At 41.8% G+C, this 23547-nt stretch overlaps 3 protein-coding genes and 1 long non-coding RNA gene across 4 annotated transcripts; 2 read left to right on the top strand and 2 right to left on the bottom strand.

Moving 5' to 3' along the window:
• Window positions 1-1007: 1007 nt before the first annotated feature.
• Window positions 1008-16142, top strand: nol6 (nucleolar protein 6 (RNA-associated)). Its single transcript, XM_085294115.1, has 26 exons — window positions 1008-1147; window positions 1362-1580; window positions 1713-1829; window positions 1918-2097; window positions 2191-2359; window positions 2507-2641; window positions 3043-3206; window positions 3908-4028; window positions 4135-4193; window positions 4307-4408; window positions 4502-4617; window positions 4817-4994; window positions 5188-5310; window positions 6602-6750; window positions 9897-9972; window positions 10606-10746; window positions 10928-11045; window positions 11255-11409; window positions 12092-12255; window positions 12369-12521; window positions 12628-12725; window positions 12882-13006; window positions 14689-14778; window positions 14870-15070; window positions 15529-15630; window positions 15828-16142. Exons 1-26 carry the CDS (start codon window positions 1109-1111, stop codon window positions 15975-15977), a joined length of 3444 nt encoding a protein of 1147 aa, XP_085150241.1. The 5' UTR covers window positions 1008-1108; the 3' UTR covers window positions 15978-16142.
• LOC146562405 (zinc finger BED domain-containing protein 4-like) lies at window positions 6910-9931 on the bottom strand. Its single transcript, XM_085294116.1, has 2 exons — window positions 8171-9931; window positions 6910-8070 (listed from the first exon to the last, which is right to left on the bottom strand). The coding sequence occupies exons 1-2, from the start codon at window positions 9665-9667 to the stop codon at window positions 7519-7521; spliced, it is 2049 nt and encodes a 682-aa protein (XP_085150242.1). The 5' UTR covers window positions 9668-9931; the 3' UTR covers window positions 6910-7518.
• Window positions 12987-13928, bottom strand: LOC146562404 (cocaine- and amphetamine-regulated transcript protein-like). Its single transcript, XM_085294117.1, has 3 exons — window positions 13662-13928; window positions 13454-13537; window positions 12987-13322 (listed from the first exon to the last, which is right to left on the bottom strand). Exons 1-3 carry the CDS (start codon window positions 13806-13808, stop codon window positions 13215-13217), a joined length of 339 nt encoding a protein of 112 aa, XP_085150243.1. The 5' UTR covers window positions 13809-13928; the 3' UTR covers window positions 12987-13214.
• Window positions 16143-22266: 6124 nt separating the features above from the next.
• On the top strand, window positions 22267-22818 carry LOC146562402 (uncharacterized). The gene is made up of 2 exons (XR_014894541.1): window positions 22267-22629; window positions 22667-22818. It is a non-coding gene; the product is annotated as an uncharacterized LOC146562402 (long non-coding RNA).
• Window positions 22819-23547: the final 729 nt, after the last annotated feature.

The following is a 23547-nucleotide window of genomic DNA, read 5'->3' as shown; positions in this document are numbered from 1 at the left end:
TGTATCACTTCTTTGCTGGATTTTTTTTCATTTCCTAAAGTCAAGACTTTTAGACACCGTTCATATGCTGTAGATGGATTTTTAAGCCTCTTCTTCTTTTGTCCATCATTTGTCCTTTTTCCCTCAAATTTTTAAGATTACATGCACACCATATTGAGATGTACCAAGTTTAATAACTCTTTGGGAATCCCTTCGCTGGGGCAAAAATACTATTTTATGCCATTCAAACTGTCTGATTTATAGCATTTTTCATTAATTCTGCTAAAGAAATGAGAACAGCGTATGTGTTTTTGTGACAGAGCACTTGTAACAACATTAGTTCTTTCCTATGTTGTCTTTGTGTAGCTAGGACACTGGTTCTTCCTCTGAGTTAGGTGCATTTTTATGCTTGAATGATAGGCCATTATTAAGCAGCTTACCAAGCAAAGAAATGTATATATGAAAATGGTCGGATACAAAGACTGGACTTAAAATGAGTGAAAAGCTGTTTATTATACTCTTGCATACGTTTATAACGGTTATAATGTTCCGTTTTTCACCATTTGGAAGATGTAATAGCGCCATAATCCTTTAGAGGCTGTAGTTTGTGGGGCTGTTGAATGTATTGTACATTATGCTGATAGGTGTTTGTATAATTGTGTTCTTCCCTGGAGGCAAAATAACAGAATTGTATCTACTATATTTAGCAATTAATTGTTTATAAATAGCGGATCTGCATTTTCTGTACATTTGTATTGATTTGAAAAAAGATATTAACAGAAATTTAAAGCAGATAAATATCACCGTATCGATTGTATGTTATTTATTTATTTATTTTACCTGTGTCGAAATTATTATAGGCATGTGTCTGCGCATGAGCGGCTCCGGAGCACCAATCAGAAGATTGTTTGTGCAACCTATCTTGGGAAAGACGATTGGACCCGCCCAGAGAGAGAAGCGAGCCAATCATCGAGCTCCCTCACCTTTTCTAACCCAATCAGGGAAATATTTTGTTGGGTAGCATGTTTCACTAACCCTTGGCACATGTGAAAGCGGAATGAAGGGAAAGCGCTGTTGATGAAACGTTCCTAAATAACTGAAATTTTATCTTGTCGAAAACAATTTAGAAATGAAGAAGAAGCAGTCCGTTCCAGAGGAACCAGCAGAGGTAAGACTTGAAAATTTAGTAAAGTTTGGCTTCCCGATCGCTCAGAAAAGAGCAGTTCTACTCAGCGATGCACGAGTACTGCTCGCATGCCTACAGTTTGCTATTTACGTCGCACTGGAACCACTTAGCGAACTTACATGTTTCATACATTCTGTGCTGGGGGAATATTGGTAACACGTATTACAGTGCAACATGTATAATTTGTTGTTTACAGATGAATCCCTCAGATTCCTCTCGACAGAGAGAAGAGGACGAGGAAAATGAGGCTCCAGTTAAAGCAAAAAGAAGCAAAGCTGATCACGCAGGGGAGGAGGTTGTCTATCACCCAGTGAAGCTATCTCGAAATGATCTGTATCGACCTCCTACAGCAGAGGAGCTCAACCAACTGAAAGAGGCAGAAAGCCTGTTTCACTGCAGTCTGCTCAAAATGCAGGTGAGACGCCAGACTTAGTGACATAACCATAAAAGATAATGATAAAAAAGGAGTGTGATCATATCTCTTAACCCTGTTGTCGTATGTAACCACTGACCACACAAACTGATAGTGATCTGTCATTAATAATAGATGGAGGAGCTGTTGAAAGAAGTTGCATTGAGTGAACGCAGGAAACGCCAAATAGATTCATTCATTCAGACAGTCACCAAGTTAATCCAGACTGTGCCAGACTCACCAGAAGTTGAGGTATGTTGTGCTTCAGTTGTAACCAAAGCTTTGTGATTGGCAATAGATGGTCAACTCCACACAAATTCACACATGATTTTTGTCTCAGGTAAGTGACCTGTCCTGGCTGTCTGGTGCAGTGAAGGTCCCATTTCTCTTGGTGCCTAAAACAACAAAAGGGAAATTCCACATGGCGCCTCCTTCTTCCATTGATCTGATCGGGAGCTACCCCTTGGGTACCTGCACCAAACCAAATGTCATGGTGGACCTGGCTGTCACAATTCCAAATGTAAGTCATCCTAACTGCTTTTGTATTCTACAAAAAAATCAATGGTGTGCTGTGTTTCCGTAGCCTTCAGTCTGCTATTCTGTCTGTTGTTAGGATGTCCTCCATCCAAAAGATGTCCTGAACCAGAGGTATCCGAGGAAAAGGGCTCTCTACCTGGCAGGCCTGGCCCAGCATCTCACTTCCTCTTCTGACATCGGGACCATGCAGTATTCCTGTCTCCATGGGAATCGACTTCGACCTGTTCTGCTGCTGACCCCTCCAGGTATTCAAGTTTTAATTAATTTCATATTGTATACATTTTAAACATTATTCAATGACATTACGTTTACATTATATGGATTTTAACATCTATGTTAAAAGGCTTTTTTTCTGGTTGTGACTTTGAGATAAAAAGTGTTCTGTATTCCAGGTAAAGACTCTTCCAGCTTCACCCTCCGCGTTCATGCCTGTCCAGCTCCCGGGTTCTTCAAGCCCAGCCGTTTTCATCCCCAGAGGAATAACATCAGGACAGAGTGGTACACTGGTTTGCAGACTTCCCAGTCTGGTAAGATTGTTATTGTTCATCCCAGTATTTAAATCCCCTTCAGTAAACTGTCTCAGACAATGATTTTACAGTTGTATGTTAAATTTAGTTAAATACTAACCCTCCGACTACAGAAGTAGAAGTAGCCTGTCATGAACTAGAAAAACATCAAACAGGCTTAAAAAATGACCTGGATATTTCTGATGGAATGAGAAGCAAAGCAGGAACATCAAAGGAGCATGCAAAGGAGATCTCAAAGTTGTTACCTTTTTTTTGGCCTTCTGATGCAGCTTGAGTCTTTGAACAAACTGTGTCTGGATTTTCAACAGACTGTTTTCATTGTATTGTATATTTATAGCCATGTTATTAGTCAGCAACTCCTTAATTAAATTATCTTTTTTTTTTTACTTATTTTGTCACAGAGAGCTCTGAACCTCCGACTCCACATTATAACAGCTCTGTTCTGGGAGATTTATTGCCGAGGGCTCACCTCCAGTTCCTCTCTGCTGTCAGCTCTCAGTGCTCAGCTTTTACTGATGGGGTGGCTTTACTTAAAGTCTGGCTTCGTCAAAGAGAGCTTGATCAGGTAGGAAGCTCTCATTGGTTCTCACACTTGTTGCATAGAGTTCAGAGGAGTGTACTGCAACGTTCAGCGTAGCACTTTGCATTATATGGCTTGACAAAACCGAAAACCCCAGTCAGAGATGATGATTACAACAATGGTTATAATCAACTTTATTCTTGACTGGATCATATTGAAGTGCTGCAACTTTTGATTTAGTTAAACATTAAAAGTTCTCGTAGCCTAATAAAGGAGATGTGGAAATCACTTTAGTTTATCTCCAGATCAATATATATTATTGATTAAATAATTATTCTTTGTGATCAATGGCCTACAACTACATCTGATGAATTTTCATATCTGTATTCTAGTAGCTGAGGTTCCAGCAGCGTAAGATTTGGAAGCAGATTAGAGTCAAACATGAAAACATTTATACACATTCTGCATCATCGATTAATATTGCAACTAATAATCATCAATAAATATTGCACTAGTAATGCAACACATGCTGTAACTTTCCAGATACTTTTAAACTGAAATTCTGATCCTTGCCTGGTCCACATCATGGTTTTAGCACAAGTCACCATTAAAATCTAGCCAGGTAGAGGGACAGCCATTTTCACAACACTGAAAACTCTGAATTAAAGCTAAAGCTAAAAAATTTCCTACTTTAAGGTGTAATTTTTTTCTTACCTTATATCTTTATTGTTCTCAATGTCTTATAGGGCACTGGTTGTTTTAATGGCTTCCTAGCTTCAATGCTGTTGGCGTATCTACTGATCACTCATAGAATCAGTAACAGCATGACGGCATATCAGCTTCTTCGAAACACCTTGAACTTCTTGGGTAATTTTAGTTTTAATGGATGTCCTCCTGTGTCCTTTTTTAAAATGTTGGTAATTGAAAGGTAACTTGCTTATCTGTTTTGAATGCCTTGCACCTTCTTCCTCAGCATCTACAGATCTGACAGTGAATGGAATCAGCCTGGCCAAAGATCCTGACTCTACAGCTGTGAGTTATCCAAATCAAATTTAAAACACTAATTGTGTGCATGTACTTTATTCACACTTTCATTTACTCTGGAACTGTGATTCAACCAACCCCCTCGTATCTTTTCTCTGTAGCCATCCATTTCAGAGTTCCATGATGCTTTCCAGGTTGTGTTTGTTGATCCTTCGGGACACCTTAACATGTGTGCTGACATCACTGCTTGTACATACAAACAGGTAACTGAACAGTGGTGTGTTTAAACTTTTTTTTTTCCACTTGTTGCGCATTGTTGCAACTGTTTCTGAACTTTCTTCACTTTGGTTCCTCAGCTGCAGCATGAGGCATCTTTGTCAATGCAGTTCTGGGACAACCCTACAGTGGATGGCTTCCAGTGCCTCCTCATGACACCCAAACCCATGATAAGGACAAGTGACCATGTGTTCCAGTATGTTTCTATAAACAAATGCATATATTTAACATATTTAGTTAACCTTGCATACTAGGTAAGCAGTTGGGTTCTGCACCTTCTTTTTAGGAAACATGGTTACTAAATGTAAAACAAATCACATGGAGGACTTTTACTTTCAGAGTAGAGATCATTATGCTCTTCATCCTCTCAGCTCTTCTGTTTCATTTCCCCTTAGGTTGTGTGAACTGGTAAAGCTTCAGTCCAGCTGTAAGAAACTGAATCTTCTCAGTGAGCTGATGGACCACAGTGGGGATTACATTCACACTGCATTGCCTTTTATTCTGTCACTTCTCCAGCAAGGATTGTCCCAAAGGATTCACCTCCTTACCCACTCCCTCTCTCCTGACCCTAAGGTGAAAAAGACTTGCATTCAGGAATTATTGCTTTATTTCATATTATCTAAGTTACCAATGTGCAGAAAGAATTGGCTCTAATACTACTAATGTAACAGTGGATATGTTTCAAAGTTATGAAATATCCGTGTAAAAAGAAGTTAATCTCAAAATTGCTATCTGCAGAACTTACTTTACTTTGGTTTTATTTCAGTGGTCTGTGGAGAGCGAAGCCCCAAAGCACAAAGCTCAGCCTCCGTTATCTTTCGGTTTGCTTTTAAGGACAGAGCTGTCATCTTCTGTCCTAGAACGAGGCCCACCAGCAGACAGCCCCAAGGTAACCTCACCTGCCTTTATTTATTGCATGTATAGGGCTTTATTTCTTGATTTAGCCACTGAAGTTGAAGACAAAAGGTCACTTGACTCATAATGCTACATGCATGACTCATTGTCCATGTAAATCAGATTGTATTTTTTGAAATGTGCAAGTGTGTAATACAGTGGTCCCTCACTATAATGCAATTCACCTTTTGCGGCCTCGCTGTTTTGCAGATTTTTTTGTGCAATTTTGCATGGTGTTTTTTTTTTTCTTTTCTGGGTCCTGATTGATTGACAGTGGTCTACATCCAGTCTCGTGCCGTGTCTCCTGTACAGTACAGAATGCGTTCAGCTTGTCAAATTTAAATAAATCTTCGATCGCTAGCAGTGTGACTCTGAGGTGCTGTACTGTATTCTCCCCAACAATCACAACGTCGATGAAACGGTTTGCACATTTTGCCTTTGGTTTCATTCTATAATACTGGACTCATTTTTCTACGAAGGTTTGCACTTTGAGAGTGTTTAAACAAGAGGGAAAATGTTCAAGCCTGTCTGAGAAAAGTGTATAAATGGTGTAGTAAGGGGTTTTACAGCCTTAAAACATCTATAATTGTAAAAAAATAAAGTTGGCTACTTCGTGGATTTCACCTATCGTGGGTTATTTTTAGAATGTAACTCCCGCGATAAACAAGGGACCACTGTATATACACACAGTTATGGATAAACATGGGGTTATTTGGGCAATGTTGCCCAATGGGGCTTCAACTTACAACCTAAAGAACCAGAGGATTGAACTACCGACTGGTTAATGGATGACTCACTTTAACTCCAGAGCCACAGCTCAGTTTGAGAATGGTTTTCTAGGTGTAAGAAGTGTATTTTTACTTCAAGTGTGTTTGTAAACATCTTGAAGAATATTATACTGCTGCAGACAAATGTAACACTTATGGACGTGATTCTGTATTACTCGTGGCTTCATAGTGTAGTGGTTCACACACTCGCTTGGCCAAGCGCAAGGTCACTGGAGACGGGAAGGGCATCCTTCGTAAAACTCTACGAACTCAAAACATGTAGAGCGACCCATTGTGTCAACCCCCTTTGTGACAAGGAAGCAGCTTAAAATGGACACACGAGTGTAACTATGGCTGGATTTTGCACTTTGTAACCAGCTTTTCTTTTAACATAAAAAGAGATCATGTTGTTCGTATGGAAATTGTGCTTATATTTTCTGTTACTTGTTTTTTGTGGCTTTGTTTTTAATCATGCTTGTGATTTAAGAAAAATTAAAAATCTAAATGTTCCTGTGCTAGGCGGCTGAATTTCGTCAGCTGTGGGGTCCTCGCTCTGAGTTGCGTCGCTTCCAGGATGGCGACATCACCGAGGCTGTGCTGTGGGACGGAGAAAGCATTTGCCAAAAGCGTCTGGTTCCCAAACAGATCATCACACACTTGCTGCAGCTGTATGTATTTTATCTCAGCAGAGCTTAGTTGAGAGACTAAAGAACTGACAATACTGTTAATACAGTGTAGTGTGGTGATCTTTTCCAACTATAACACTGATAGAAATATTCAGTAAGCTGTAATGCTTACAGAAACTACGGTGAAAGAAAGAAAGAGGCTTTGTTTTTTCATCCTGTCCTTAATTGTAAAGTTAGTCTATTTGATATTTAAAAAAACAAACAAACAGGTATTCATTGCCATTCATAGAACACAATGCCTATGCTAAGGTGAATATGGCATATAAAAGACTTCAGCATGATTGTAGAGCACTCTCCTCTAGATACTTGTTCTGACATTTGAAGCTGACTGTCAAGACTTTGTTATGACTACATATTTCTACAAATACTTCTTACATAATTTTACTACTGGTTCACTGCAAGCTGTTTCAGGGCTGAAGTGCCAGTATGAAGTTGAGCAAGGTGACAAAACAAAGTGATTGGTTTTAATTTTGAGAACTACTTGGAAGATGTTGTTAAATATTTGCCTGCGGCGAAGTAATGGCAACTGTTACTTTGCTGCAGGCAAACAGTGTTAAAAACTCAAAAGCAATGACTTCCAAGTTTTAGTGTCTGAAACAAGTTTTGGCTTATAGCACTGTTGAACACAAGCACGTACAACACGCCAACATCTTCCTATTTTGACTTCTTGCTTCTTCTGTTACCTTTCAGTAACCTTATTCTGTTGTTGGTATAGGGCACCAGCATCTTCAACATCTAAGGTCATGCAGGTTATGCATTTCTGTTTACAAAGATCATCATGTCAACATGCTCTGGGCTCAGTCTTCTGCGCATTGTTGCAAACGTTTGTCCTGCTTCTGACAATAAAGACGGCAGCGATACCCCTGGTACACACAAATAGTGTCTCGCAAGAGTTGCCAGTTTGGGGAATCTCGGTCCATTTACCCTCCACCAGTCGAGAGGGTTAATGTCTAACGAGGGAGCAATGTCTCTTAAGTAGTAATCGACCTGAGCCTCAGAGTCGGTGGCATAGGAAGAACTGTAGTTGTCGCCAAGGAGCAGCACCATAGTGTTTTTGGTGTCACTTCTAATTTGCGAGGGCACAGCTGCCTGGCTAATATCCGGGGTGACCAAAGTCTCCTGCTGCTCATCCTTTGCACCTGCAGTAGCAGTTACTACTGCATCCAATTTTGAAACTAGTTCATGCAGCTTAACCTTTGCAGCCAGTCTCCCCGTTGGTGTAAGGAAGCTCAGGTGTTTGTGCCGGGGATCCAACATGGAGGCGATAAGAGCCGGTTTTGAAGCCAGGTCGTTAGAGTCAACCTGCAATAAGTAAAAATAAAATGGCATAAATATATGTAAAGGGAATGCAGATTATTTTTTTTATCCTTGTTAATATGTTTCAGTCAAAACCGGTGCCTACCTCCATGTGATTTCTAAGTGACTGCTGAACTTTGAGCTTGAACTCTGAGACTTGTTCGACGTCATTCTCTTTTGGCACGAGATGAGTCTGAACCAGGCTGAAGGTGATCGGGTAGATATTTGAAATGGACACCTCCGTATCTGCAGATATGACTGTTGTAGCCCATTTAAGTGTCGCCAGCACAGGCGTGAAGTTCTCAATTATCTGCCAGCAGTCATCTTCAATCTCAAGGGTCTGAGCTTCCTGCCTGCTGGTGACGCTGCGGTCGGAGAGGACAGCTTTAATCGCCCACCGTTGTTCAAGCAAACGTTCAAACATGTCGCAGATGGTGTCCCATCTGTCTTTGCTCGACTGGATGAGCTTGCGTTGCGGCAGGCACATCTGAACTTGCTTCTGTTCCAAGGCCTCATTCGCGAGCAAGTTGCGATTGAAGTGCTTAACTAGTTTCCCGGCAGCAACAACGATGCGGAGTAAATCTTCACTAAGCCCATCGCTGACTGCTCGCTGAAGCGTTGTGGCAAAGCAAATCGTGTAGTCCCAGGTGACACGGGTACATGCTTGGACTGATAAGCTGTTCTGCGTGTCGTTATGAACACATGAGGTCACTTTACCGGCGATGGCCCACGCCTGCACGGTGCTGAGCACGCTCTCTGTAACAGTGTCTGCAGTGGAGTGGCTGCCTGCTGAAACTTTGTGCGTCTGCAGCACAGCTGACCTCCCCTGCCAGTCTTCTGTTATAAATGAACACGACATGGTCATGTACCTCTGAAAGGTGAGACCTGTCCAGAAGTCTGCAGTGAGAGCCACTTTCTCCACTCTACCCAGCTGCACCATAAGCTCTTCAACCTTCTCATGAAAACGGCCTTCAATAATGCGTGTAACATCACCAACAGATGGCATTTTATAACTGTGCACAGTGTATGCAAGCAGCTCGCGAAAACCATCGCCACTAACCATGCTGATGGGGAGCATGTCCTTCTCTATCATTCTGGAGATGAGCTCAGTCACCTCCGCATGCGTTGCCAGCGACACACCGTCGTTGGGTGCTGCGTCCTGGTGCTTGTTTCTGATGTGGTACATCATGCTGGTGGTGCTGCTTCTGTATTTGAGCTTCGTGCCGCACATCGTGCAGTGAACCTCGTCGTCCACTTTGATGAAGATATCCCAAACGGAGCTCCGCTTCAGGCGTTTCCTCTCGCTGGAGTCCCGCTCAGCAGGGGTGATGTTTATGTTGGGTGACATGACTGCAACCTGTGTGATTTCCGAGTTGTTGGAAGCGTTCTCATCCTCGATGCACTGAACGGTGCAGATCACGGGTTTCTCGTCCTCGTCCATCGGCATCGCGGATGAATGGTGCCTGCTCATGTGGTTCATCATGGAGGTCGTGGCTCCGCCGCAGTATTTCAGCGTCGCGTTGCATTTCATGCAGCGGACGAAGTTCCCCGTTTGTTCAAAGCAGTCCCACACGGAGCTGCGCCTCCTTCCTGTGCGCTTCATACTTACCGTAATTCAGGTCTTCCAAGCCTTAGCAAGCTAGCAAATGTTAGCACTGACTGCTATCGGGGATGGGGTAAAAAATAAAACGGGGTTTGGGGGAATGTAAACAGGCTGTGACCTGTTTCACTTCGGCATGTGCCCTAGAAAAACCTGGCGGTGAAGCAATTATGTGTACAATTTCACTGAAGGTTCAAGTTAAAAAAGAGAGAACGTGTGTGTCATCCCGTAGGCACGCAGACATCCCCGAATCCTGTGTGCGGTATGTCGGGGCGATGGTTGATGACGTCATCAAAACGGGAAGTGAGGTAAACCGTTATTATTGAATTATTTTAGCCACGTATGATGGAAATTTCAAGAAGAACTCTGACATACCGTTCATATTTTCCCCTAACAGTATGGTTTGGGTCAATACAGATCAATCTAGAAAGTATGCGTAATTTGTTTGACAATAATAATAGTATTATGTCTTGTTATACCTAATAAATAATATATATATATATATATATATATATATATATATATATATATATATATATATATATATATATATATATATAAACAGCTATAATGGTCTGATTATGATTTATTAAGTAATTATATAAACTTAAAATGGCAAGAACATTCTCAAACTGTTGGGATTTGTTATATAAATACTTATAACCATTACAACCACATGCAAAAACACACCCCACTGGCATTTTTTTTCCTAATAATTATTTGTCTGTCAAAGCTCAACTTTCTTTTATTATTTTACTTAAAAAGATTGTAACAAATTTTGTTATTGTAGCTAAATTATCTTAGCAGTTAAATAATTATTTGTGTTAAAAAATAAAGTCTAATCCTGAAAACCACCAGAAGAGGGCATCAGTGATGTTTTTCATCACTGCATCTGCCTCTGAATGTCTTTTTTCAATATTAATACACATTATGCTCTTCAGGTGTCTGGCACTGGAGAGGAGGAGAGCTTAGTGGTGGTTCAGTCCTATGATGACCTGAGCAGAAAACTATGGAGGCTGGAAGGTCTGCCTCTCACCATCACTGCTGTTCAAGGAGCACACCCTGCACTCAGATACACACAGGTAAAATGCCTCGCTCTTACCAGAAAACTGCTGCCATGACGGCAGTAATAGGTATAAGTTGTTAAAAAATGCATAATTTTAAAATGGCACCTTGATCCCACTCCAAGCCTGTGAGCTCTTGATCAAACATTGATGTCTTTTATATTAAACTGTGAATTTATACTCAACTGTGCCTTTGCAGGTCTTTCCCCCACGACCACTGAAACTGGAGTATTCCTTTTTTGACAGAGAGAAAACTTCCAGATCACTGGTGCCTAAGGAAGGCAAACCATGTCCTGTCTATATCACTCCTATAACAAGTTAGTGGCTCATTCATTGAAACATTTTAAAAGGTCTTTGAAAAAACTGCACCTAGATGTGTAGTAATTTCCACTCTGGCTGCTGTTCGTGGTGTATTATGCATACACTTTGACTCAAACGAAAACGTTTATCTTCATTTTCTTGGGTACTACAGACATGTAGCAATGCAAAGTCATACACCAATGTATTGGTTGCCTTATTCTTGCAGTAATCTGTCACATGGAAGGGAGTGGGAAATGGCCTCATGACCGCCTCGCGATCCAGCATATCCGAGCTGCGTTTCACATCCAACTTGGGGAGCTACTCAGAAAGCACCATAGCTATACATGCAGGCCCTGTCCTACCCACCTGGATGTCTGGAAGGTATGTTTTTGATTATGTGTACCCTTAGCTGGCTTTTCTGTGAAATTTAACTTGATATATATAATTTATAACTGAGAAAAGGGTCACTGAGCCACTCTGTCTTTAAGTTTATTCTTAGAGCAACTAGGGATCTAGGGGGAAAAAAACAGACCAACAAATATTAACTTTATTTTCTCTTATTTTAACACAAGACAGAGCACCTCTGGTTAGGTGGGCTCCATGCATTTTAATCATGTTATTTATATAATACTGTAGATCCTGTAGCTTCTGCAGCTGTTCCGTCACATTATTGTCTCCCCAAAAACACTTCTGTTGTGTTTTGTGTGCGTTTTTCTGTTTGCTGGTGTTTTCTTAAGTTTCTTAAGTACATTTGACAGTAGGTAACTTAGTAGTGTATACTCTGAAGTTGTTTGACTATTTTATTTTTTTGTAATGTTTGATTGCACGTAACAATATTCCTTTTATTTAAGCTGCCTTTTCAATTTGGTATAATTTATATTGCATCAAATCATAGCATGTTCTCTCAGTGCACTTCTGTAAGACACCCCGCTTTTAAAGAAATAGAGACAAGTTCATCAGTTTAATTAAAGATCAAGCACTTGGTGGTAGTCAGGAGTAAAAAGTCCCATTCTACAGGTAGAAACCTTTGGCTAAAGCAGCACATGTTTCACTTTGCCCCTAGGATGGCCTGGTGTTCCGAATCCAGGTGGCATACCACCGTGAACCTCAGGTGCTTCGGGAGAGCTTGACTGCAGAGGGGCTGCTGGTTGTAAGAGACAACGACGAGGCCCAGGCTCTGGAGATGGCCACCATTCACAAGCCTCTGCTTACTAGCACATTACATGGGTAAAAGTTCGAAAGTGATACAAAGTAGTTCCTGTGTGACAAAGCAGACTTATGTTTTTAGTTGTGTCTTTTCATTTTCTTCAGTCTGGTGCGTTTTGTCTTTTTATTTGAAGGCTCCAGCAGCAACACCCATGTTTTGGCGCAGCATGTCGCCTGGCCAAACGCTGGCTCAGTGCTCAGCTGTTCAGCGACGACATTACAGAGGACACAGCAGACCTGCTGGTGGCGTCGCTTTTCCTGCAGCCCGCCCCCTTTACTGCTCCCAGGTAGCCACCACTTTTGCTTTTTTTTTTTCTTGTTTTTTTTGTGTAGGAAACACGTTTTCCTCTGTTTGTTATGGGTCATGTGAGTGAATTTCTCCATCTTCCTCAGTTCCCCACAGGTGGCCTTCCTTCGCTTCCTTCATCTGCTCTCCTCCTTTGACTGGAGGAACAATCCGCTGATTGTCAACCTCAACAACCAGCTCACGGGCAAGTGCTCTCTCACACACATCCCTTTTCCGTGTGTGTGACACAAACAAATCCCTCTTGACCTCTTTCTTTTTACTCGCCCAACATACTTCTACATCCGTCCATATGCTTTATTGTTTCAACGCCAAATCTTTTTCGCCTCTCTGTCACGTGTAGCTGTGGACTACCCAGAGATCAAGAATGGCTTCATGGCCACCCGGGAGTCCCTTCCTGTCATGTTTATAGCTACGCCTAAAGACAAAAAACTGTCTATGTGGACCAAACGCTCACCTAGCATTCAGGTCAGTGGACACACAAGTACACAAATAACAAAGTATTTAATAGATCAGCTCTCAGCGCTGAATTTTAAATGATTAAATATTACATTTGTTTAGTAAACATGTGAGAAAAGAACACTGAAGAATGTACTATAGCTTAAAAAACATCTGAAGTGTTTTCCCCTCCTTTTGCTTTTACAGTGTTTAAAAAGTTTCTTGCAGGTGCAGAGAATCATAAACAGCGGTGTAGAAAAGAGTTGCATGTTCTTGGCAAAGAACAGTCACATAGTTTTCCGATCCGGGATCCTTTCCTTAGTGCACACTGCTCTCCTGGATCACACTGAAAAGACAGGAATCATATTAAATTGAGAGAGTGATTCAGTACCTCTATAAAAGATGATAAATTGTTCTAAACAGACTGACTAGATCAGTTTTAGAATTCCAGCTGGTATTAGTTTTTGCCTTGCATACCACAGGGAGATAGCCATGCTTTTTTCTTAGAACTGGAAACGGATGGTTCTGAAGTCTTTCCAAAACGTCGTGTAAATCACTGATCTGAAACGGTACATAAAAAATTTCAAAGGGTCAAATGATAAACAGGATTATTGAAGTAAATAAATCTGAGAACGATGTTTACATCATTAATTATATCAGTTTAAAACCATCAGGTGTAGCTCACCAGCTGCTTTTCATTGCCATCCTCTTTGGTAGTAAAATAAGTAAAATATTTAGTTTCATATTCCTCTGCTTGGACGTGACCGCAGCTGTAAAGTAGTCCTGTGGCACACAGTATTGTACAGAAAAGACACGCACACGAGCCTCCCATAGTGTGCGGCTGACCCAGATAGGTTTCCTGTGCTTGGCTACCTTGCTCCTGTTAGAAACAACAATTTTAAGGACCTGCCTCTCCCAGCATCCTCCTTTATAGTTCTTGGAGAACAGGAAATTTGTGCTGTGACGTCCTGATAAAGACGTCACTGTGGACTTAATTACAAATTTTGACATTGATTCTAGTATACCTCCTGTGGATCCTGAGGCTTCACATCCCTGAGAATGTGAAGCCTGAGGGGGTCATTGTTGAATTAGTACGCACATTTTTGTAGAGACGAGTTCAGTAATGAGTCTTTTTTTTTTTTTTTTTAAATTTGTAGTTGTTGCAGTTCCTGTGAATAACCACCAGGGAGTAGACTATGAAAGTAGTCTATTAACAGATTGAATATTAAGTTTATTTCTAATGACAGTGTTTTCCAATAAAGACTTCCATGACCATGACTTCAAAAATGTCATAGAGGTTGAAACAATTCATATCTGGACTAGAAAGAGCTCTCAGGTTGAATGATGTCATATTTCTCTCAATTAAAAAAAGAAATTGGATTGCTCTGTTGTTGTAATCAACTAACTTTGATTAAAAATGTGGTGGAAGTTCAAAACAGATTTAAGGGGTGTATTTAAAGTTGTTGTTCGTTTGTTTTTGTTTTTATTTTCAACAATTTGGCAAAATTAGAAACCATACAGAAAATGGTGTTTTCGCTGCAGCTTTCCAGTTGTTATGCAGTTCCCGTATGAAATTAGGTCCCCAGATAAAATTATGCTACAAGATATGGGTAACATATATTCCAGTGCTAACTATTAGTTTGAAAATCGAGACAGTGTTTTTGGTGCTAATAGTTCAAAATGTTCAAAGCCACTTTTGAATGTGTGTTCAGATGCTGCAGCGTGTGATAATGGTGGCTGCAGAGAGTCTTAAAGTGCTGGAAAATCAGCTGATAGATGGCAGCCAGAAGCAGGATGTCAGGGTGGGTGAATACTGCCTTCATGATTTATCCACTATATAAATGCAGATTTTTGCTATTTCAGTGTTTTCATGCGTTCTTCGTATTTGTGTAGGTGATTTTGCGTCCTCCTCTGGACGCTTACGATGTTGTGATTCACCTGAACCCAAAGCAGGTCCCCCTGCTCGACCAGGCAGTAGATCCTCCGGCCATCACCTTCAGCAGGGGCGTGATGTCTGGCAGTGTGGCTCAGCCTGGAGGGCCCCTTCCAGTCATCGACTACAACCCTGTGTCCCTCTACCTGGGAGAGCTAAGAGTGAGTAATGTCTTTCAACATTTCAAATGCTGAGTGTGTTTTTGACAGACTTTAAAAAACAAAACAAAAAAAAAAACGTGAAGCAGATATTATGCTTGAAAGCTGACGTGTGATACAACAGAGCCGCTTCCAGATAATAAAAAATTAAATCGCAGACAAGAGAAAATCCGAGGTAAACTCAGCTGTTCTTATACTGTAAGGTAGTGAAATCCAAACTGCACAACATTCATACTAATTCCCGTTCTTCCTCTGTACATGTCTATCACAGTCCTGTTTTGACTGAGTAAGCTTGTCAAACTGAAGTGGGTTTTGGGTTTGTTTTTGGTTTCTTTGTTTGTTTGTTTGTTTTTTGGGGGGGGGGGGTATACTCAATAGTTTTCTAATAAGTTTTGCTTTGAGCTTCACAAATAAGTGTCAGTTGGCATGCGTAACATAGTTTTATTTTTTTTAATTTCCAGGAGGCATTTGGAGACTTGGCCCTTTTCTTCTGTGATCCATGTGGTGGAACAGTAATCACAGTTTTATGGAAGCCAAAGGCATTCATCCCAACCCCCTTTAAGGTAATTGCAAAGTGACTTCCATTTAAAAACATGAAGGCAGTTAAAAAACAAGTTTTTGGGGGTGTGGAAAACTTGCTTTTGTAATAGTTATTCTCCTTCATTCTGTTCATTTTCACACCTTCACACTAATCACCTTTTCCTCATGTTTCCTTTTTCTTTGTTATTATGTTTTGTTTTGTTTTTTCACAAAACCTCAGACGTCACAGGTGTCTGCTCGCAGCGTGGAGGTCACTGGAGATGAAGCTAAGACTGTTCCCAATGTTGAAGCAATACTGGAGGACTTCCGAATCATGGGGAAGGGCTTAGTCAAGTCAGTGGAGGCCAGGACTGAAAAATGGTCATTTTAGACGCAGCACAAATTCAATTCCATTACAAAATAATAAAACAGTGAAAACATGAATGAATTTTGAGCTTCTTGTTAACCATATCCATTAACAGTTCTGGCTATATTTCTCTCATCCATCTGTGTTTGTTTCATGTCCAATAAATGCATACATGCTGTTTGTATTTCAGTTTATTTGCCTCTTAATTTCATTTAATTGTCTTGATTTATATACATCTATAGGTGTATAACACTTGCACATCTATAAAGCTAAATGTCATTGTTTTGAAGTCATTTATTAAAAAAATAGTTATTCAGAAACATTTATGATAAAACTTTTGAGTCATTTATCATAGTTTTTATTAGATATAATTAGATTTATATGTACTCAAGTTTCTCATGAGGATTTCCTTCCTTCCACACGAGGGGACATTTTAATCATTTTAATGGAACTTTAAAACTTTTTCCTCTTATTTAATTGACTAAGTGATGAACAGAATACAGTTATCTATGACTGAAAGCATATGCGGCAATTATGTGTAAGTACTGTATGAGTAACCATTTTAGTAACCTAAAACTGTTGGTAGACATTCAAAACTCTGCAAACGGGATCTATTTCATCACTGCTGCTGATGCAAAGATACCGTTTGTGTTTTATTTTAGACAAAGAAAAAAGGCTATGATTACCAAGAAGAGCAATGGAACTTGTGACTGTTTTGCTTTTAAGTTTTTCTATTTCTTTTTAAGTTGTCACCTTTGTTGCTCATTATAAGAAAAACTAAACATGGCTTGGAGTCACAACTTTTAACATTTGTGCAAGCAAGACAGCAAAAAGGCAGCGGAAGCTAAATTCTAGTATATCTTGGTCAAACTTGATTTCCCTACTAAAACAAAAGGACAACCATAAGCATAGAAGCTTAGTGTTTAACACAATTGCCCTGTGGCAAAAATATTTCAAAATTCCTTTTGGGTGCAGTTTGCATGTCTTCCCCGTGCTTGTGCCAGTTTCCTCTGTCAGCTTGTTTCTCCTTGCTTGTTTAATGCTGCCCATTTACATCCACGATTTTCTTGAGAGATGCTTAATCTTAAAGGTTGAACTGCTTCAATGAGCATTAATAAACTAATTATCCACAAAGTTGGCTTTGATCTCCTAACTTCAGTGGAGTTGTAAACATGAAAATTGCTTTCAGGTTTTATCCACCATACAATGCCATCTAAAAGTCTGTTATTGGCAATGGCTTCTTTTTTTCTTTTTTCTTTTGGTATGGCAATGATCCCAAACACCACTGCCAGTGCAGTAAAAACAAACGCAGACAGAAGAACATGCAGTGGAATACCATCAGCCATTAACTGGCCTCCCCAGAGCTCAGATTACTGGATTATTAAAGCACTGTGGGATCATGACAGAGAACAGAGCATAAAGACAGTTATCCTTCAAGAAGCCTGAAGAACTATTCCTGAAGACTACTTGAAGAAATGACAAGAAAGCTTGCCAAAGAGAGTTCAGATGTTGAAGAATAAAGGTGGCCACACCAAACACTGGCTTTCAAACATATTAGAATTGTTGAAAATCTGTTCATACCTCATATGCTGTATTCCCATGCTTTTTGGTAAATCACTACACCTATTTCCCATTTTCCCAGAAAAGTATAAAGAAACGAGAGGTGGCTGAAGACGTTCTCGCAGTACTGTATAAATGAAGAATTTATGAACAAAATCCATGTATTTAATTGCTTTATGTATTCTCAGATGGTAAGCCAGATTTCAGATCAATAGAATTCATTATTGAGCTAACAGACGAAAAAAATTCATACATCTGCCTTTGGGTTTTGATCAAAGCAGGTGAATAATGTATAGTGATGCTGTCATTGTATTCTGAACACAGGGAACCTGTATATTACTGAATTCTGGTTCTAAAACAACTACAGTATTGCCACTCCTACACGAGACACGTCTGGCACACACGTCGAACATAGAGCCACAGATCAAAAACTTCAATAATATCAGCGTAGATGTTTTTATAGTAAATAGTTAAAAAGTTTGAAATAGTGAAGCTGTGGTAGGCAACATATTTTTGCCACATCTGCACTCACTCTGGGCTCCTGTTTTCAGGCTTTAGAAAAGTGAAGACAGAAGAATATTTTAAGTGTTTTGAAGTCAGATGAATTGAGTAGTATGAACAGCATGAAAAAAAATCATACAATAGAGTCCAAAGGTACAAGGAGCTACCTTTTCAGCCAAAATCTGCGACTTATTTTCTTTTTGGTGGGCCTATAAACAGTGAGGGGGGAAGACTCAGGACAAAGGCTGTGTATTTCTTGGCAGCTTCTGTGCCTTTTCTCCTGCTCATCATACTAGAGTTTTAATTGTAAGGATGTCAAAAGAGGACTTAAATTCTTGTGGGTATCCCCATTTTTTCACTTTCGCACTAACTGTCCAGTTTCTGAGCCAAACTCTTCCAGGAAAAGTTAGATAAAACCACATGGCTGAAAAATGCAGCTCCACTGTCTTTCAAAATTGTGTTTGAGCTGAGAACTGAATACATACAAAAATGATGTTCTTTTAGCCTCCAAATAACATTTAATTGTTAGCAAAATTAACAGTTTTTGAGCAAACTATGTGGATGTGTGTAGAAAACGCAGGTGGAAAAGGGGGACATACAAGAACAAGAAGAAATAACACCAGTCAATATCAATGTAATGAGAAATTTCTCTGCTGAATCATCTAGTCCCCCCTGCTAATCTTCAATTTCCCTTCATATAATTTACATCAAATTCTACCATTTTAGAATCCTGCTTTCCCATAATTCTTCCTCTGCCCCACTGCAATCCGGAAATATTAAATATTTAGGTATTAATGTCTCTCCTAAGCTTTCAGACTTAACTAAACTAAACCACATCCCACTTCTAAAGAAAGTAGAAGGCGATCTGACTAGATGGAAATCTTTACCCATATCACTCATGGGAAGGGTCGCCACTATAAAAATGATGATCTTGCCAAAAATAAATTACTTATTTTTGATGATCCCTAACAAACCATCACAAGATTGGTTCAGATCTCTGGATTCATATATTTCCAAATTCCTTTGGAAAGATAAACCCCCGCGTATTAGCTTAAAAACGCTACAAAGAACCAAGGATAGAGGAGGATTAGATCTGCCTAATTTTCACCAATACTTCTTAGCCAACAGGCTTCAGTTCATCTCAGAATGGTTAAAACATACCTTCTTAGTTGAGCCCTGGCTAGATGTTGAACAGGCACTATGCAAGGATCTAGAGATTTCGGACCTACCATTTATTAGCTCAAACATCAAAAGACATGAATGCTTTAAAAGTATCAACATCAGCTTTTCTCTAACAGCATGGTGGGAGTTTCTAAAAATAACGGAGTCTTCATTAATCCCATGCAAACGTACACCTATCTGGAATAACCCTGACATATTACAAAACAATAATATGATTAATTTCCCAGAATGGAGTTGTAAAGGAATTAAATACTTAGAACATATATTAGAGGGAACAGAATTTATTCCATTTGACAGACTAGTTGAACAATATGGGATCAACAAGACAAGGTTTTTAGAATATCAACAAATTAAATCCATAGTAAAAAAGAAATTTAACCTCAGTCAAGTTGAATTACAAACACCACTAAGTGCGGCACATTTTCTTACTCTTAAATCCCCCAAATTATTATCTAAAATATACAGAACACTTTGTAAATTAGATGAATCAATATCCCTTCCTACTGCAAAGTGGGAAGCAGATTTATCAGTCAACCTAGACCAAAACTTCTGGTCTCAGATTTGCTTAAAAACTTTTAAATTAATTAAAAATCCCAGTCTGCAATTAATACAATACAAAATACTTCATAGAGTGCACTATACAGGTCATCGGATGTTCAAGATGGGCTTTACATCTTCCAACAACTGCTCACACTGTCAAGGCAATACACCAGACAATTACATCCACGCTCTTTGGTTCTGTCCACCAGTGCAAAAGTTTTGGCGCGAGATATGTGAAGACTTATCGAAGTGTCTGAAATGTAACATTCCAACCTCCCCCTTAGTGTGTCTACTGGGCAGCTTAGATAATGTCACTTCAGAAAAGAATATAGCCCATATGATCTTCACTGCCCTATGCATAGCCAAGAAAACAGTCCTCATGAACTGGAAAAATAAAAATAATCTTAATTCTAACCAATATAGAAATTATCTATTAGATTACATTAGTCTTGACACAGCCTCTGCCACCACATTAGATCAATTGCTCTGGGCCCCTTTTATCAGCTCCATCACCTAGTGGGGGTGGGGGGTCATAGTTTGGTCCCGCCTTCACTGTTGTGATTGGTGAGGGGGTAGGGACAGGCTTAGGGCGTCGGGGGGTTCCCCGGAGGCATCTTCCTTGGGGGGCTCAACCCGGGGTAGCGGTCACGTCCGGTTGGGGGCTCTGTTGGCTCTCAGGTGACTGTTTCCTCGCGGCTGCGTGCAGCGGGGCTAAGGGAGGGTCTGTGCTGACGGACGTGGGTTACTGACCTGGCAACCTGGCTGCCCCTGGGTGGGTCCGGGATGGGCGTGAGGTTCTGGGGGCGCTCCGTCTCTGGGCTGGGGCCCGGGCCGGGCCTCGGGGGCTTGGGTCCTGGTTGGTGTGTTGCCGGGGTTGTGGGCGGGTGGGTGCATGGGGGCCCGGCCCTGGAGCAGGGTGCCGCCGGTGCGTCGAGCCGCCTGGGGGGCTCTTCAACTGGTGGGGGGGATGGTCACATCTTGCAGGAGCTTTCTTCTCTTCAGGAACTCTCTGCAGGAGGGGGAGATACAGGAGAGGTGGAGGAAGATCTCAGCCTGGGCGTTTACCGTCTTATGTAGTCTGGAAGATGTGTGGATGGTGGGTGCAGTTTTCTCTGTGGTGGGGTTGGGTGGACTGTCCAGGGCTCTGTGGAGCCGGAGGGCACTACTGCACTGGGCCCCGGTCTGATGGGCCTGGGCCCCCCTTCCCTGGCGGGTCGCGGAGGGTGGGAGTGCCTACTGGGGTCAGCGGGGGAGCTGGCCCCAGGGAGGGGTTACCTGCCCCTCCCTTCCTTCCCTCCCCATCTCCAGCTGCCTCCCTCTTCCCGCTCCTCCACAACCACCCACACATGCAGGGCCTTGGAGTGGGGGTATGTCACCAGGGTGCAGAGGAGGCTACCCCCCCCCCCCCCCCCGTCCCCTTCTGGCTGCCTCTGCCTCAATTTTATCCCACAACTTAGACATTCACATTATTCCCACTCTCATTACACATACATATAGGATCTTGGGGGTGGGCACAATCACGGAGTCCAAATTACCATCAGGGTGTATACCTCACCCCTGACGTCGTTGCCCACCTCTCAATTTTAAATACACTTAGTCATTGAGGGCTAGCAGGAGGGACTATGCGCTTACCTGCTGCTCCTTGGCAGGTAGCTCCAAGCCCTCCTGGGTTTTAATTGCACCTTAGAACACATATGCATCAACACTACAATGAGCGGGTGGAGGGAGGTTTGGAGTCTTCTCCCACCCCCATTCTCTGCGGCCTGCTGGAGCGGGAGGGCTAGTAGGAGGAGTTGGCCGTCCGACTGCGGTCTGGGGTGTGGGGCCTCCCTGCTGCTGCGGAGTCGGGGTGGTCTGCCTCTCCCCACCGCAGGGAAAAGGGTAACACCACCTGGGTCTGGGTGCAATTCCCCCCTCCAGGGGCAAGGGTACCTAGACCTGGTTTGTAGAGTACGCTTGGGGAGTGTGATTGTGTGTACAGCGTCTCTTTATGTCTGTCTCCACGTTGGTTGAGTGTGGAGTGAGTGCATATGAGAGCATGAGGGTGGGAATGGATGTTTGTGTCTGTGTGTGCCTGTATGTCTGTGTCTATATGTCAGGTTGGGTATCAGACGCCACCTCTCTGGGGACACCTCAGGCCCTCCAAGGTTTGGAGGCCTATCTCCACCCACCACCACTTCCCCTGCCGGTGGTGGACTCCCTCAGGTGTCGGTGTGTTGGTGGTTCTTTGTGTCTGGGGGTGGGCGTCCGGGTACACACCGGCTCACTCCTTGGCGGCCGCTTGTCGGGGCCTGGGGCCTGGGGCTCGCTCGGGCCCCTTTGGAGGTGGGGTGCCCCCGGCCTCTCGGCCTGGGGCTCGGTCACTCAGGCACAGCTGGGGGCCGGCGGAGCTCACGGGCGCGTCACTGCAACTCCCCCTGACTTCTGCTCCGCGGCTGCTGGGCGAGCCCTCATCTGGGACTCTCCTCAGCTCTTACTGGAACAGTGGCGCGGCTGCCCCTCTGTTGGTCTTCCATGGTCTCTTGTGTTCTGGGGGCCTCTGGATGTCTGGAGTTTTGATCTCCTCCATACCCGCTTCACACCCTGGAGGACGGGGCTGTGGCCCCCCCACACTCCCTAGCAGATCATTACATGGAGAAACCTTTGGAATGCAAGCATGCTGATCCACACAGGTATGCACACATGGGTATTCACAGACGCGGACTAAAGCTTTCTTGGCTGCTACCTCAAAGCACACTGTGCGCTGTCTATCTTGCGTGCTGCACAATATCGTTTATTATTTAGTAAATATTGATATCTATGACTAGCTAGTTTATTGTGATGGTGCTTTGTTTTCTCTATTATTATGTTGCTCTTTGTTGTTTGCTGTCTCCTCTGTTTGTTTTTTTTGTTTGTTTTTTTTTTTTTTCTCCATACAGGTGACCCAGGAGTTCTTTTTTTTTTTCTCTCTCTTCCCCCCCCTTCTCACCGTCTCTTCTCCCCTTTGGTTTTCTTTCTTTCTCTCCCCCTCTTTCTCTCATTCATTCCCCCTGTCCTATTTATTAAAAAAAAAAAAAAAAAAAAAAAAATGACAAAGGATGAACTGAAGCTCTGCCATCACGTAATGTCGCATACTGCTGTTTCTGATGTCATTTAGAAGAAAAAAAAAAAAAAAGAATCCTGCTTTCCCCAAAGTTGGTTTAGGAAGCATTCTCCTCAGTAATCTCCTCAGGGGACGCCTACTCCTATTCAAAAAAAGGTTCCTTGTAAAATGTTGCACGTGACTTAACCATGTTCGAGTTGACATATCTGGCTGGCAATGACTCAGATTGCCTTTTACACAATAACATCTCCATAAATTATGGAGAAAAAGTTTTCTGTATGCCTGAAAGTGGAATTTTTTTCATAAGTTGACATTTTAAATAAGCGGTTTTATGTGTCTATAAACGTGTGCACATTTGTTTAGCAGTCCTTGGGTAAATTCCAGCTGATGGACTCCACTATCATGCAAAAACTGGCAACATCAACAACACACACAGACAAAAACAGGAGTATTTTAGAATGGGATCCAGATTCCTATTGATACCAGCATAGCTGAGGCCTTACAGAGCACATGTTCTCACATTTCTAACCAGACAAAGGAGACATAATGTATGGTGATGAAGTTTCAGAAGAGGAACATAAGAAAAGGACAGACAAAATAAGGTGACAGAAAGAGTAGAAGAGAAGATGTGTGTGATTAGCTGGGAATGATCCAGTACTGGTGGCAAACAGCATGAATTACACATGTGTGTGTATTTGTGTGTGTGCTCCGATAACTCTGGAACTCTAG

This window comes from Mchenga conophoros, linkage group LG12, assembly GCF_057382185.1.
Source record: "Mchenga conophoros isolate Kocher_MC1m ecotype Shallow Benthic linkage group LG12, M_conophoros_male_GT1.1, whole genome shotgun sequence".
NCBI lineage: Eukaryota > Metazoa > Chordata > Actinopteri > Cichliformes > Cichlidae > Mchenga > Mchenga conophoros.
The sequence above is the reverse complement of the archived record's forward strand: the minus strand, read 5'-3'. Positions and strand labels throughout refer to the sequence as shown.